This window comes from Sceloporus occidentalis, unplaced genomic scaffold (genome assembly GCF_023333645.1).
Source record: "Sceloporus occidentalis isolate IW3139 unplaced genomic scaffold, rSceOcc1.0.p SCAF_43, whole genome shotgun sequence".
NCBI lineage: Eukaryota > Metazoa > Chordata > Lepidosauria > Squamata > Phrynosomatidae > Sceloporus > Sceloporus occidentalis.
Genome location: NW_028317023.1, coordinates 2,438,043 through 2,453,651, shown reverse-complemented (window position 1 = coordinate 2,453,651; position 15,609 = coordinate 2,438,043). Strand labels below are relative to the sequence as shown.

Sequence of the window (15,609 nt, the reverse complement as noted above, 5' to 3'; positions counted from 1 at the left end):
GGAAGCACCAGTATAACTGAGCACTGAGGACAAGGTAAGAGAGGTTTAAATAGCACGGGGGGGCGTTCCCCGACGTCCGGGACGTGATCGCGTCCTGCGTCGCCATAGCGACGCAGCGGAATCCAGTCGGCGGTCAGCCTCATAAATATTCATGAAGTGGCCGCGCGCGCGAGCGGCTGCTTCAAGTTCCAACGAGCGGTGCCGGCGTTTCTGCTGGGGGTGAGAAGAGGGCGACCGGGAGCTGTTTAAGGTAGGCATCCGTCTTCCTGCTCTGCCGCGGTGCCGGCATTTCATGTTGAGCGCCGGAATATGATGTCATATGCCGGCGCTCAACATGAAATGCTGGCACCGCAACGGAGTCACGGAGAGTGAGGGGCGCCGAGCGGTTGCTGAAAACTTCACGAGCAATCGCTCGGCGCCCCTGCCCGGGACTTAAATTAAAGCATCAGGTTTTTTTTTACTTTATTTAACATGAAGGATGTTAAATAAAGTTTAAAAAAAAACAAACAAAAAAACCGATGTTTTAATCTAATTTAATTTGCGGCCGCACAGGTCGCACACCCCTAAGGCCGGCCCTGGCCCTACATGATTATTCCTTCTCATTGAGGAAATCCTATTGTTATGTTGCTTTTGGTTGTTGGATAGTTAGGCATCCTGAGTAAGTTTGCGAACCTGTGTAAGTTTCTGTGTACTGAATACACTGAATATCTTTATACTAAAACCTGGGACAGTGGCAGCTGCCATTTATATCTAAATTATATTTTCATGGCAAAATTTTGCAATATTTGTCAAGCAGTTTTTTAAACTTAATGTATTTTTTGACTGGGTAACTAAGATGATAGACCAGTGAGGACCTGTTGATATAGCCTGCCTAGATTTCAGTAATGCATTCAACTCCGTGCGTGGTAGACTAAATTTCAGTCTTTGGGATTGGATGTAAAAACAGTTGAATGACCAGTACTTTTTAATATTTTTATTTGTAATATTACAGAAGGTCTTAATGGTATGGTATTCATACTGCTTACAGTATACACGGTAAGTATTTTTACCAAAAATGCCCATCATTCTAGAATATGTCTGTGACTTCTCCACCTTTTTAATCTGCTGGAAAATGTTTATAAACTACTTTAATTAAAAAAAATAATGTACATTTATAACTAAAAAGCATTAAAATTCTAACTCTTTAGCCAGGGCTGACCCTAAGATATAGGCAAACTAGGCAGTTAACAAGAGTACTAAGCTGGTGGGGACACCACTACCATGTTCCCTCCTGTGTTAGCAAGCAAATGTATGCCCAAAGGGTGCACCAGAGACAAAGTTCACATAGGTTTCTAGAAACCCTATGGCTCTATCCTAACCACATTGCCAGCCAGCCCCTCCATCTCAAAATCAATAGACATGTACTTGTGTACTCAGTGTAGAGCTCAGCCAGGGCAAACCTTTGTGTGAATGGGAGCTTTAACACAGTGATTTTGCTCCCCTTCCCCTACCATGCTGAAAGGGTCTCATGCAAAGTATTGAGATATGACATCATATCCTATAGCTTGGTGGTTTGAAAAAGATAAAGAAGTCTTCGCAATACTTCACAGTAAAAATAGACCAGTTAAGGGAGATCTCTTGTCCCCGGAGCTGGCATCTTATAAGACCCTAGAAGCCCCTCACCCACAGACCTGCCACTTTAAGCCTAAACCAGAATACACCTGGGCAGACCTTGCCTTCTGGGCTACTACCAGTTTTTCAAAAGCTGCTGGGTAGGTGAAAACGTAGTGTAAGCTAAGCTAAGTCTATAAGAGCAGGGCATAGTACCGCCACACTTGTGGTGCATCTACTGTTCATTTTTTAGGCTAATTTAATTTACTGAAACTGTTTAGGTATTACCTATCAATATAGTGAAGTACGGATTATTTTTGTCTGATTTGTGTCATGATCTGAAGTGTCCATTGCTGGTGCATAGCTGACTTTAATGGGCGCACCACATGAGCCAATCTGATTTACACGTTCTTTGTTTTTCCCACAAATTAGGGGTATGCTATTTTAGTGCCTAATGAAATGTAGATGAAGGCATTATGTCCTTCTAAACCCTGACTAAACACTTACAGCTTGAAAATAATATTCTAAGAATTTTAAACTACTGAGCAGAAAACATGTGAAGTCTAATTAGGCACATATCATGTGAATTCTTGATGCAATTAATGTTTCAGTAGACAAATCTTGACAGCTCAGAGCATTTGGGCAGTCAAAAGAGACATCATACACCAATCAACCATAATATTATGTCCACTGACAGGTGAAGCGAATAACACTGATATTTTTGTTATCATGACACCTATCAGTGGGTGGGATATATTAGGCAGCAAGAAAACATTTAGTCTTCACAGATGTGTTAGAAGCAGGAAAAATGGGCAAGGGTAAGGATCTGAGGGATTTTGACCAGGGCCAAATTGTGATGGCCAGACAACTGGGTCAGAGCATCTCTAAAGCTGCAGCTCTTGTGGGGTGTTTTCGGTCTGCAGTGGTCAGTACCTATCAAAAGTAGTCTAAAGAAGGAAAAGCGGTGAACCGGCGACAGGGCGATGGGTGACCCGTTCTGAAGAATCACATTTTCTTTTACATCAAGTGGAAGGCCGGGTGATTGTGTGTTGCTTATCTAGAGAACACATGGCACCAGGATGTATCCATGGAGTCCCCACCTTGCAACTTACAGGACTTAAAAGATCTGCTGCTAACGTGTTGGTGCCAGATACAACAGCACAGGTTCAGAGGTTTAGTGGAGTCCATGCCTGGACGGGTCAGGGCTGTTTTGGCGGCAAAAGGTGGACCTACACAATATTAGTCATAATGTTATGGCTGATCTGTGTATTTATTTAATTAAAATAGTTTAAAAACCTATATTTTACCTAAGTTGTATTATTATTATTATTATTATTATTATCTGTTAATAACACAGTATAGTTGATGCAGTAGTTTTTTTCAGTTACAGGGTGATGCTAACATATTCAACTTACATTATTGTACACGCTCATCTAATGATGTCTGAAAATGTATTATGTCTGATACTTTAAAGATGAAATATACTCCAGTAGTAGCCCCTATATGTTATGGCTGTGTTGACTGTAATAAGCATCACCTCGAAAGCCTTTATATTTTTTTAAATATTAGAAAGGAACCATTTGTTTTTACATTTATCAAAAAGGTATGTTAATTTGTATAAATTTGCTTCTTTTTTACATACAGTTTTGATTTTTTGTTAGATGGGTTATTGTTTTGTTATAAAAAGTTCTGTGTTTTATTTTTCTGAAATGTACGGTATTACTAGCAGCGTGAAACTTGAATATGTTCAACATATTGCATTTAATTCATTCTACACACTGGGCAACGAGAGATACTAGTTGGTTGTCATGCAGTGAGTCTCAACAAAACATGAAATTTAAGTCCAAGAATGCTGGTTATTTTATGTAGTGGAAACATGGACTTCCATTATGGCAGACCTGTAAACCCCAGAAATGTCTTTTGAAGAAAGCTCCACTGAGCTCTCATAATACATTAATCTCACAATATCTGCACCTATACATTTTAACTTTATCTGAACTTCTAGATGTCTCCTTGAGTTTGTCACCACACGTCCAGGTTGATGAATGTACCCAGTTCCTCTGGGACAGTTGATGATTCCTAGGATTAAATAAGAAAAAACGGAATATAATAAAAGTGTTTCAGGTTATAAAAAAATCAAGAGTATTAACTATTAGTTAAATACACATTCAGATTTACATGTATCTACAAAGAATGGACCAAATAGGTATATGTCTCCACTTGCTTAATGAAATAATGAGAACCTAAATACAACAATGTAAGCAAGCAACACATAGAGTATACCACATGCAGAATATGACAACAATTCATTGAACTTCTCCAGGGATCTCTGTGCAATCTTTCTGCTGATATAACAGTAAGGAGTCAGAGCTAGACATTGTACTTTAGAAACTAGGACAGCTGGCAGGTATTCATTTCTATAACAATAAATAGCTATAAAGACATTTGGCAACGACGAATGAAACCTGTTACATTTGTATAAAGTAGATCTGCATATATCTAAACTACTGCTTTGTTTTGTTTTGTTTTTGTTTCGCCAGTCTTAATCCTTACAGCTACGATGAGAACTGCCTGAGCATTAGTGAAGATCACATTCCTTTAGCTGCATTGCCACTACTGGCCATTTCCTCCCCGCAGTACCAAGATGCAGTTGCAACGGTGATCAACAAAGCAAACCAAGTTTACAATGATTTCCTGAAGTCTCCAGATGGAGCTGGCTTTAACGGACAGGTATCCTTCTATAACAACTCTATTACAGTGTATATATCCTCTCCCCTTCCCTATCCAGTTGGTGCCCCTATCCTCTGGAATGCCCTCCCCTTATCTGTCTTTCCTCCTTGCTTTGACCCTTCAAAATTGTTTTCAAGATTCCCTTCTTTAGGACCACCTCCAAATTTACACAATAACGCTCTTCCTCCCCTCTTCCTTAGCTCACCTTTCATAAATCCCTTTACTCCAATACTTTTACTGGCTGGCTAATCCCTAAGAGCAACAGTTTTACCTCTTGTGGAATATACCCTAACTCCCTCTAGAATTTGAGCTTGTTTGAGCAGGACCCTCCTCACCTCTTGTTTCTGTAAGTCGAATTGTTACGTTATATACTACTTATTATGTCCTGTTTACTCATTGTAGAGCGCTTAGGAATATGATGGCGCTATATAAAACAATAAATAATAATAACAGTACACTCATAGTTTTAACAAAAGAATCTTAAACAATCACAATGTTTTACATTATGACTAGTTTTGTCCATCTTATAAATATGTTTTTCTTAAACTCAAATATGTTTGATTGAATTAAATGATGTGTATGACGATCTCTAGATGTAATTGAGGAAACAGTAAAATGCAGGGTTCTTTATTTAAAGGGACATTCCAACCATCATAGGCCTTTTAATGCAGATAGCTGTTTGGTCCCTTTAAATTTAAGTGGTGATGTACGTACAGCCAGTCAGCTCAAGCACTGGCTTGGTAAACTCCCCTGAAAGGAGTCCGTTCTGGCCCCAGGACTGCAGCTTGTACCGCAGGCAAGTCCTTAATCTATTTCATTTTTGATAGAATGCAAATTAAAATAAAGAGTAAGAATCCTAACCGAGAAAAGAAAAAACAAATACATCAAATGCAATTGGTGCACATATACAGTAAAATGCCAGCGTGTTGGCATTGTTATTGAGCTTTAATCTCTGCAGAACATTATTCTATAAATGTTCCCAGCGTGAATCTTTGTTTATTAATATTAATTCCAAAAGCAAAGTATAAAATGTATAACAGTTACAATGCAGGAGAATTTGGTATGATTAAATTGTGTTTCATTTTACTAATATAATAACAAATGGAGAATTATTTTGGTATTTCTTCTTCCAACAATTTATTTTTAAAAAACCAGATGATTTGGGAATGCAGTTTGTAATCCTAACGCTATTACCAGGTAGTGAATTGTGAAAAGAAAATGAAGCAGCGGAATGGTATGAAATGTCTGTATTCTGGTCGGTGTCTAAAGAGACTTGTAGAATAATGAGATGCTATGAGTTGGCTTGTATAATACATTTGTCAATGAGGAAACTTTAGCTGTTAGGTTTCAATACCAGTGGCAATTTTTGTAATTGCATTACTTTCATTCTTTTCTTATAATACTTTCTAGCAAATCGGACAAATGCTATGGGAACCTTAATATTAAACGGGCAACAATATTGACGGATCTCCTTTAAAATAAGTATGCAAAGCTGGTGCAATTTTCCTAAATGTGTAGCAAATGGAAAATACAAAATTCTCTGCCTGCAGAGGTAGTTTTATCAGAGTCTGTAGAGACATTTAAATAACAATTGGATGTATACTTGCAAAAACATAATATTCAGGGATAAAAAAATTTCATTATGGGTAAACAGCTTCTGGGGTCAAGAAGGATTTTTTCCCCTAGTTTGTGCAAAGGTGGAAAGAGCCAGACTGCGTTTTTTGCCTTCTTTTGGATCAACAGCAAGAAATAAACTGATATGAGAAAGGCTGAACTTGATGGACACATGTTTTTTTTCAGCCTATCTGAAAACATTCTATGTAACATTCAGTTGGTTTCAACGCTGACTGCGGAACTTAAAATGCTGTTAACTCACAAATGAAGCTTTTCTTAAAAGTTGGCTGGTTTGCTGGAAAATATGGTATTTATTAAAAAAAATGTATATAGCTGTACAATTTACATTATAAATATTTCACATTTGGTTTAAATCATACTGAGAGGCCGTTTGGTGGTTGGTCCATCTAAAACATGTGCACCTTCACCTCATGTGTGCTATAGTCCCACGTTCTTCTAGATTGTAACTGTATTTGAGTTTAATTAATAATGGTAACAATAAGTGGAAGAAGAAGAAAAAGAAGAAGAATACAGCATGTAACTTTTATCTGTCAGAATCAATTAGAAGAAAGGATGGCCCATTTTCATAATGTTTTATGTGCCAAAAAGTGAAATGGCATTAAATAAGAGAAAGTATGGCCATTTGTACCTCTAATAAAATGCAAACCAAAATGTGCCTTCAAAGCACAGCAATTATACAAGAGAACACCCATGTTGCCCACACTATAATCTGTTTGTTTAATAATTTAAGATGATTTATTTGGAGGACATCTGAATTTCTAAGCGAGTTCTGGATTTCAGCCACCTCAATATGCGCTAGCATGGTATGCTTGTGAAGAGCACTGAGTGGCTAGGTTAGGCCAAGAAACATTACCACAATTAAAGAAGGGTGTTTATACACTCACCGCAAACAAAATAGCACAAAGAGTAAAACATTATTCCACAGGCCATAGCAGCTTTCCTTCATATCGGAGTACTGAGCTCAGTTCTCAAGATGCAGACACGTTGGGGTGATTTATAATGGTGCAGCATGACCAATTTTTTTGTTATAACAAAAATATTAACAAAATAACAGGTTAATCATACTGCTCTAACTGTATTTGACACAAAAATCATAGGCAAGTCATACTTGGTTGTACCACGATTTGAATCTGGCGGTTGCAATAAAGTGCAATTGTGAAATGCAATAATGCCTAATGATTAATGCATTCTTTCAAAATAATTTGATTACAGATACAATCAAATATAATATCTCTCCACTAGAATCCCATCTACCCATCTATACTACAGTAGTAACTCAAAGGGACTATTGTACCAGGGTGCCACCAGTAAACACTAGGGCTCTACTGCATATCGTTATATAGTTTGTTTCCTACTTTTTCAATATTTTACTCCACTTCTTCTGCTTACCTCTGCCTCCCTTTTATTGCCTAGTTTACCCCCAACTCTTTCTAGATTGCATAGCGCTACAGAATATGATGTTGCCATATAAATCAATGGAAACTTTAAGTAAGCCTTTTGGGATTTATTCACAGAGCTCTGGGTTCAACTCATGCTGACCACGGGTATTCGTTTGTGGCACTTATTGATTTGAATAAGAACTTCAATCATGGGAAATTTAAGGTTAACATAAGGTTACTGAGTTGGGGATCATATGTATCCCAGGTTGAGAAGAACCTTGGCAAATATCCCCTACAAGATGGGACCACATTTGTGAACAATATAACAAAAACATGTTGCTATTCAGTACTTAAACCCTTCTGAAAAATGCCTACCAAGCAAGACATTAAATGAGTTTTGATGTGTATATAAACATCCGTAAATCAATGTGAAACTGTAGACTATTGTCCATGAAATTAGTGAACAAAAATCTGAGAGCAAATTCTGAGAGTTGCCATGTACGAGAAGTGCTAGGACCTTGTGCAATGATACCAAATTTGTGAATGTTGAATGTCACTTCAATTGTCTTTTGTTCTGGTTTTGAAAAAGAACCCTTCAATTTCAGCATTCATTAGCTTACATTGATGTCCTCTCAGGTATGTCTGATCGGAGACTGTGTGGGAGGAATACTAGGGTTTGATGCCTTGTGCTACAGCTCAAAGACTCCTGGAGAAAGCCAGAACAGCAGCAGGAGAGGAAGTGGAAGCAGCATACAGGTACCTAAATGCAGTGATTTTCTAATCCCCAATGAACATGTAGGTTTATGTAGTAATGGATTGTTCCTCAAAATAGAGGAAATGTAGTTGATTAAATGTATATCTGCCAAGCACGATGTGATTCAGAGGTATTGATCTCACTTGACTAAAGCATCAATATATGTAGATGGTATGATGACCAGTATAAAAGCACTTAAAGGAAGCCCGATATAATAATTAATAGCAAATGGATCCTTGAAAAGCACATCTGTCGGGAAACAAAAGAACATTTCCAGTACTCCTGAGTCCCTAATAGTGTAAAGATCTGTCTGCAGCTGTGAATTGAAACTTGCCTATAATTATTTTCTTTTACCCCGATGAAGACCATACCAGGTTGAAACATAGGCATATGGCAAATGCCATAATAACAAAATGTTGGAACTTTTTCATCTATTAGATTGTGAACAGTCCTATTCTTAATTTAGTTTGTACCAATTATTATTATTTTCCGCTGCACACCTTCCATCATTCTTTTCCATCATGACCAGCACCCTTTTTTTACCTCATAACATCATACCTTAATGTTCCCCATTACCTTGGCAACAAATTGGAAAAGGAGAAGGGATATCTTAGCCAAACACCACTAGGGACTGTGGTTGTACCCTTTGGGACTCGGGTGAAGATTCATCCCATTGTAACCAATGTTCCCTATAATTTTTCTTAGGTGGTGTGCGCAGAAAATTTCTCTTGTGCAAATATTTTTCCCAGAGCCAGAATTTTGTGTGCACAATATGCTTCTGCAAATGTTAAATTTAAATTGTTACTCAATATTTTTGCTTCAGCTCACTCATGGTTAATAACACTACATTATAGTGTGATAATATAGTATTAGTTACACAACAGTATTACTTACTGTAATGTTTTTTTTTAAAGGTGAAATTCTCACTGCATAAGTAAATTATGAGCGAATCACGGCCGGATTTTTCTTTTTAATTGGGAAAAACTGTTGTGCGCAGAGGCGTACTTAGAGTATTTGTGGTACTGCATAACTGCTATCATTATATACTGAGGCAAACATTGACGGTGGTACAGCATAACTGTCATTATATACTGAGGCAAAAATTGATGGTGGTACAGCATAACTGCTATCATTATATACTGAGGCAAACATTGACGGGGTACAGCATTATACCTATCACTATATACTGAGGCATGCACTGACGGTGGTACAGCATAACACCTATCACTATATACAGAGACATGTCCAGGTTCTAGCATGTACTGGTTGCCTGGGCATGATAGCAATCATATATACATATATATATATATATTAATATTGTTATCTAATTTTTCTGTCCAATTTTGGTGCGTTACTTACTTTTAATAAAAGTGTGGTTAACACACCAAAATTGGACAAAAAAATCAACAACAATATATATATATATATATATATATATATATATAATTGCTAACAGCAATCACACTCCTATCATGCCCAGGCAGCTAGTACATTCTGTAACCTGGGCATGATAGGAATGTGATTACAGCCTCCCTATGGCATGCTACCCCCCCCACTGACACATCCACATCTATCACACACACTCATTCACAAACATTTAGCATAAACTTCAGCATAAAACCCATCACTCTCACACACTTACTAATCCACTCTCACTGAATGTTTTCCTACCTTTTCTCTGTCAATTTTACTCCTCCTCTTCGTTGTCCTCTTCTTCTTCTGTCTCCTGTCCCGCTTCCTTGATTGTTTTTAAGCCAGTTAGAGGGAGATCCTTGATCTTCCCAAATGATCCTGCTCCTCTAGCGGCGGACATTACTGTCCGTCTCTGGAGGGGTGCCGTGCGCACAACCAGTAGCGGACCGCCCTCCCCCCTGCTAGGTACACTACTGGTTGTGCGCGCAATTTTCTCACGTGTGCGCTCCCTCTGAAAGCTATGTGCACGCACACAAGCGCACAACTTACAGGGAACACTGATTGCAACCCATATTTATCACCTCTGATGATGGTAAAATCTATGCATACACATTACACTGTACAACTATGTATTTCATTTATAAAGATAGTATACTATTGTATATTTTGTCAGCTTGTAAAAATATGATGACTAGTGACTGTAGCAAGCGTATGAGTAGCATGGTATTAAAAATCTATAAGAATATTCTATACGCTATGTTCGATGTTTTAATTACGGTATATGAAACAATTCTGTAATTTGTGTGATGAAGCTCTTAATGTTCTATAATGATCACCTTAGTACTTAGTAGAAAAACTAATGACTAAAAAAAGGCCTGAAAAATTCTGACCTTTAGTATTCTGTAAACTAATGTCATCATGTATGGGTTTATGTGAACCTAGTTTCAATTATTATAAATAAGGTGACTAATTTAATTAAAGGTGGTCATCAACTTTAATGTTAATTGCACTCATTGTTACAGGGTCACCGTACCCAAGGCTGGGTACCCATGTTTGAGGGCTGAGGAATCACCAGTCAGTCCCTCATACGGATAGCACTCAGCTATCCACGGATCATCCAGACCACCATTCGTAGTAAACCAAGAAGAACTCTCTTTATTACAAACACACAGAACTTATATACAATCTCAATGCAATGTGTACCGAACCCAACCCCCAATCCCATCAGCCACATCCCATCACAAATCCCATCAGTATACAGGGGATGTATCAGGTGAGGGGATTACAGAATACAATGGGTTCCCCCACCTGTGTTATCCCCCCTGTAGTGCGGGTGCCGTCTGGGCAGACAGGGCTGTGTTGGCTGATTAAGAGCCCCAGCCAGATTATAGGATCGTCTCTTTGAAGGCTGGGGCTGAATCCACATCAGTCTCTGGGCCGGTTACACAATAACACACAATATAATATATTACCGCGTCACAGTATACAGAACCGGACACAAAAGTGCTCCGTGACCCGGCTAAACTTCATATGACACATGAGCCAGCTAGCCTGGCCCTGTCACACTCATTAGCTGTTTATTCATATAAAAACAACATCAAAACTTTGACACCCTGATAGCTTTTGCTGGCAATTACGCAGATGAATGAGGCAAAAGTTTACCTGATCAAATAATTTGTGGGAAGGGTTTGAGAATTTATGTTTATATAAAGCTTAATTCAAAAATCATACATGTCTAGCTATACATAACATGTATATAGCTGTACAATAAATATGGTGTATGTTCTGTCAACTTCAAAGCCATTATATATAGAAACTACAGTTTATATACATGGATTAGTACAGAAACAATGGCTAGGCCATAATAAATCCAAGTTCCTGTACTTTAGTAGATACCACCATGGCCTGCACAGACATTAAATAAACAAATGTCCCAGGGTTGATTTCCAGTATGCCCCCTCATCTCTGTATGGGAAATTGAAGCGGGAGAGGCAAGATTGGCCCCCAATACACATAAAACACACAGGGCCCATTAATTAGCTGAGATGCCAGAAGCTTTCAACCCAAAGCCATAAAGTTCCCATGTATCTCCATCAATAAGTATACCTGGGAAATCCATAGTAGTTTAAATTACTAACTGGAACAATGTTCAAAAAGGTGGACCCATTAAACAAGGGGGATGTTGATGAATGCCTCCCACTATTCCTCCATCCCATGCATTGGTGAAGGTAATTTGTTAGGTAGAGCTGCAGATCTCCTTCCCTCACTTCTTCTGTGGGTGGAAATCTTGAGAGGACCAACCAGACTGACTGCCATTCCCCCAGCTCCCTTTGGACTGGGATAGGGGGTAATAAATAATAATGGGTAAAATTCTATTTGGCCCCTTCAGCACAGACATTGATTTAATAAGTCTTATGTATATCTGATTATACCCACAGCCTGAGGGATACATTTAAAAAATAAGGTGACAGTATAAAAACATATTAAGTACAGTTCTAATATTTAAAAGAGATATATTGTGTATACTTCATTTTCTTCTAAATTTACCTTAGTGCTAAATGTAGACACAATAAAAAAAAAAACATCTGTGCTACTTAAATTAGTTTGTAAAGTTTGACAGCTGTTATTTAATCACAGTGTCCTGGAATGGTTGTTATATGCTTTTGAAGTTTGAATATAATTAACTGCACAGCCTATAACTTTGCTCAGAACATTTTCTTTGTTAAAATTCTGTAATTCTTTTTCTAATGTCACGCACTGGTATCAGGATGAAATGAATCTATAATATTGACATAAGCAACTAATGTCAAGCGCAATATTGAAATTACATATAATTGTGCACATGGAGCGCTGAAGGACGCAGTTTTTTCTTGTGCTGCTACTTTGATCAGAACTTTTGTTGGAAGAAAGCTAGAAAATATAGCTGGAATAAAGACCATAAAACCCAACAGCAGGAAAGTAGTAATTGTAGATAATAATAAATATCTGTCACAAAGCAAAACAGTACTGTATAGGCAACATTTTAAAATACCTTCTTTCTATGTGTAGCTCCAGCTTTCATGTAAATAATAGTACTGCAAATATTTTGATTTTCTGAATGCACACAGTGGAGTTATTCACTAAAGGGAGAGTTGCAGGAGAGTTGTGATTTTTATGAAGGGCGATCCCAGCAAATTTCTCCAGAAAGGACAGGGATGTCCCAGGATATTTCAATAAGTAGGCGACTTACTCATTAAAATACGTGTTATACAGATCTAGCCAAGCTTCTCCTGCAGCAGAAGCTCACTGGGGTTGGCCCTTTATAATGTATAGTGAAGTTTACGAGCTGCAACACAGCTCTCCTGACAACTCTCCTTTTGGTGGATAGACCCCAATGTGTGGAGAGTGCTAATGGAGTTACTGCATTTTTCCCGACAGTGATAAATACTTCTAGCTGAGGTCAATATATAAAAATTATGTATACGCTCTCGCTTGATCATACAATGATGAGGAATGTGTTATTATAATTACACCTGGTGTGAATGTCCAGCCAACCTAAATGCCAACATTCATTCGCGAAACCAGCGCCCTGCTGTTCACAGATCAGAGGGGTGTGCTCAGGAACAACTGAAATATTTGCTTGCCTGTGCTTGAGATCACAGGGGAAAATTTACAAAATGGAGTTGGGCAGGGCCAGACTGGTGATGACGGGTCAGCCTTGGCACTTTAAAGCCAGTGGCCGCATGTTGATGTAAGTGTGGCTGCACTCTACTAATGCTGGAGTGGCAGATTGTGTGTGTGTTTATGTGTGGTGTTGCCAGCCAGCAGCCCACCAGGCAGGTCAATGATCTCTCAATGCAATAAAGAGGTCCATGTCAGAATTATCCTGGATTATTATTAAGAGCCTCAAGGGTCTTTCACATACACTGTGAATGAAAATAAGTATACAGTAAATCCCTGCAGGAGAGTCTCACTCTTTTGCTTGGTATCATTACACATATAAAAACTTAAGCTTGTTTTGCACTCATTTTGCAAACAATCCACACAAAGTATCAAGTTTTTAAATTGATCATATTGTGTAATATTTCACTCTGTTCTATGATATAAGGAACCTATAGTGGAAGGTATAGTGCTATCTAAAATATAATTCAAATAAGGTCAATGCAAAAAAATGTAATTTCAAATAAGTTTATTGGTTATTTCCCCTAAAACTTTGTGACTCAATGGAACATAATAGTAAGGATATTTTTTTATTGTCGTGCCCAGTGATTCATTTATCTCCAGAAATGATCAAATAACAATATTAACTCAACAAAATGTTGCAATATTTTACTTTTGTAGCATGAATGAAATGGGGAAAGTGAAGCATATGAATTAAGATATACTAATATATTCCTTATGTACAGAGTAAACAGTGTAAGATGTATGGACAGAAATTAATTTGAGCATATTGCTTTAGAACATCAGAGATCTATAAAAAAAAGATTGTGACCACTTCACCCGTACGGCTGAGTGGATGAAAATGAAACATAATAACGGTACATCAAATTCTAAACTTTAAGGACTATCTTTATTATTAAGTCATATTAGGCCACCCACACACAGTAAAACATCAATCATTGTACACAAAGTCACAAATTTCCTAACTCAATGTATTGAGGGTACATCAAGACAACTTGACATTCACCTCACTCTGCTCTTGGTCTTTTGATGGCCTGTGAAATCTCATGTTAGAAGAAAAGATGATTTTCTATTAGCTCTAGATGTCCAAAAATCGAAAAATGGCGAGATGCTTTTTCTTATCAAGGTCATAGTTTACTTATAGCTTGTCTATGAACCTATGTTTAGAACTTACTCTTAAATCATTACATGATCACTACATATATATATATATATCTATATATATATATATACACACACACAGTGAGGGAGAAAATTATTTGATCCCCTTCTGATTTTGAACATCTCCCCACTGTCAAAGACATGATTAGTCTATAATTTTAATGGTAGGTTTATTTGAACAGTGAGAAACAGAATAACAACAAAAAAATCCAGAATAACGCATTCCAAATAAATCATAAATTATAATTATAAATTGACATTGCATTTTTTTTGAGGATGTTGCAGTAGTATTTGAAATATTTGGGTATTTTTTTTTCTTAAATATGTAAATATTACTTTGCATTAATCAAAGCTAAACTCTTATGCAATAACAATTCATTTATTCAATGTGTCAATATAGAATATGGGTTTTCGTTGACCTTTAATGTATACTTCACTTGACAAGTATGTAGGACTACACTGGTCAAAATACAGAACTGTTGTATGCATTTCTTCCAACATTTTTAGGTTAGCGCTAGATAACTAAACTTATTTTGAAAAGCCTGGGCAATTACTATGCTGCCATCTAGTGGTATAGCTAGGAATCTGTACTAAAATTATATTTTTAAAAAATATGAATTGTACGTAATGTACCCAGGAACACTTAGTCTTATGAGCAATAAGGGTATAACGTCAGAGTCTATTAGAGCAGACATACTGGAGTAAATTACATGTAATGTGGTAGTGGCGGTTAGTAGGTTCAAAATGGCAGGAGAAAAGCGTAGCAGTAACAGACTGGACTCCACTGATTTGAGAATAGGAAGGTTGGAGGACTTCACATGAAGTCGTGTAAATCTCATTTAAAAGAAACCCCATATATGCCACAGAATAAAATAGGAAATGTATTGTATCACACAATCCTATTGTATGAATTCTTCATAAGAAAGTTAATGAAAAAGTGAGATAAGGTTAATAATGCAAAATATTATCAGGCATAAAATGTATATATTAATTTTGTCATCTTCTATTTATTATTATTATTTTTTGCTTCCTTCCCCAGAATACCTACAACATTTTTAGTTATACGTGGCATTTAAATTACATTTTATTTTCATTATATAGTGTTATATCAGTAGTATGTTGTCTTACATTTTATTTCTGACTTTTTACCAAATAACCCTTCTTTGTAGGTTTTATACTATCTGTTAGAGCCCTCCTGTACTCACAATTTCTATTTTATGTTTTCATTCAACTGTATGCTATTAGCATCATTTAGTGATTCCATGTAGTGATTGCATCATTTATTAA

At 37.2% G+C, this 15,609-nt stretch overlaps 1 protein-coding gene across 1 annotated transcript in view; it reads left to right on the top strand.

The window, feature by feature from the left end:
• LOC149289670 (membrane-associated phosphatidylinositol transfer protein 3-like) overlaps positions 1-15,609 on the top strand; it is an 87,344-nt gene that overhangs the window by 58,933 nt on the left and 12,802 nt on the right. The window contains 2 exon segments of the mRNA XM_089490217.1: positions 4,131-4,320; positions 7,971-8,090. Coding sequence (XP_089346343.1) covers positions 4,131-4,320; positions 7,971-8,090 — 310 coding nt within the window.